General features: G+C 40.1%; 1 protein-coding gene across 1 annotated transcript in view; it reads left to right on the forward strand.

The window, feature by feature from the left end:
* Positions 1-297: 297 nt before the first annotated feature.
* Positions 298-1166, forward strand: part of LOC114611107 (olfactory receptor 8D2-like) — a 21551-nt gene continuing 20682 nt past the window's right edge. The window contains exon 1 of the mRNA XM_028755758.1: positions 298-1166. Within this exon, the coding sequence (XP_028611591.1) occupies positions 298-1166 (869 nt within the window).

Consider the following 1166-nt stretch of genomic DNA (forward strand, 5'->3'; position numbering starts at 1 on the left):
ACACATACACGTACATGCATGTAACAATGATTAATGAAAAATTTTATGATTTTAAAGCAGAGCAAAGAGAAGTAAGAATATGGGAGAGCTTTGAGGAAGGAAATTTGAAGGGGTCAATGTCATTATATTATAGTTTCAAAACTAACAGAAGTAATTTTTGAAAAGGTCTATGGAGTAGACAATTAAATGGGGGAAATCAGGTTTTCAGATGTGGAATCCGTCAAAAGAGAATTCAAATATAATAGTCAAAATCAACCATTTCCCTCCCTTTTTCTTATAGTTAACAATTTATAAGAAATGACTACTATGAACCATTCTTCGATGATTGACTTCATCCTCGAAGGACTAACAAAACGCCCAGAGCTTCAGCTCCCACTGTTCCTCTTGTTTCTGGCAGTATATGTGATAACAGTAGTGGGAAACTTGGGCATGATCCTCTTAATCACCGTTAGTTCTCAACTTCACTCTCCAATGTATTATTTTCTCAGTCATTTATCCTTCATTGACCTCTGCTATTCCTCTGTCATTACCCCAAAGATGTTGGTGAACTTCGTATGTGAGAAGAACGTGATCTCCTTTTGGGAGTGCATGACTCAGCTCTACTTCTTCCTGATTTTTGTCATTGCAGAAGGCTACCTGCTGACAGCCATGGCCTATGACCGCTATGTTGCCATCTGTAGCCCACTGCTTTATAACATTGTCATGTCCCACAGGGTCTGTTCCATAATGATGGCTGCAGTATACTCACTGGGCTTCTTTGGGGCTACTGTCCATACAACCCGTATGACAATGTTGTCCTTCTGTGGATCTCATATTGTCAGCCACTATTTTTGTGATATTCTACCTTTGTTGACTCTGTCTTGCTCCAGCACCCATGTCAATGAGGTACTGCTGTTTATTATTGGAGGAATTAATACCTTAGCACCTACACTGGCTGTCATCATCTCTTATGCTTTCATTCTAACAAGCATTCTTCGCATCCGCTCCAATGAAGGACGTTCCAAAGCATTTGGCACCTGTAGCTCCCACATTATGGCTGTGGGCATCTTCTTTGGGTCTATAACTTTCATGTATTTCAAGCCACCTTCTAGTAATAATATGGAACAGGAGAAAGTATCCTCTGTGTTCTACACCACAGTGATCCCAATGCTAAATCCCCTCATATA

The sequence above is a fragment of the Grammomys surdaster genome, unplaced genomic scaffold, assembly GCF_004785775.1.
Source record: "Grammomys surdaster isolate TR1022 unplaced genomic scaffold, NIH_TR_1.0 126086, whole genome shotgun sequence".
In the NCBI taxonomy this organism is placed as follows: domain Eukaryota; kingdom Metazoa; phylum Chordata; class Mammalia; order Rodentia; family Muridae; genus Grammomys; species Grammomys surdaster.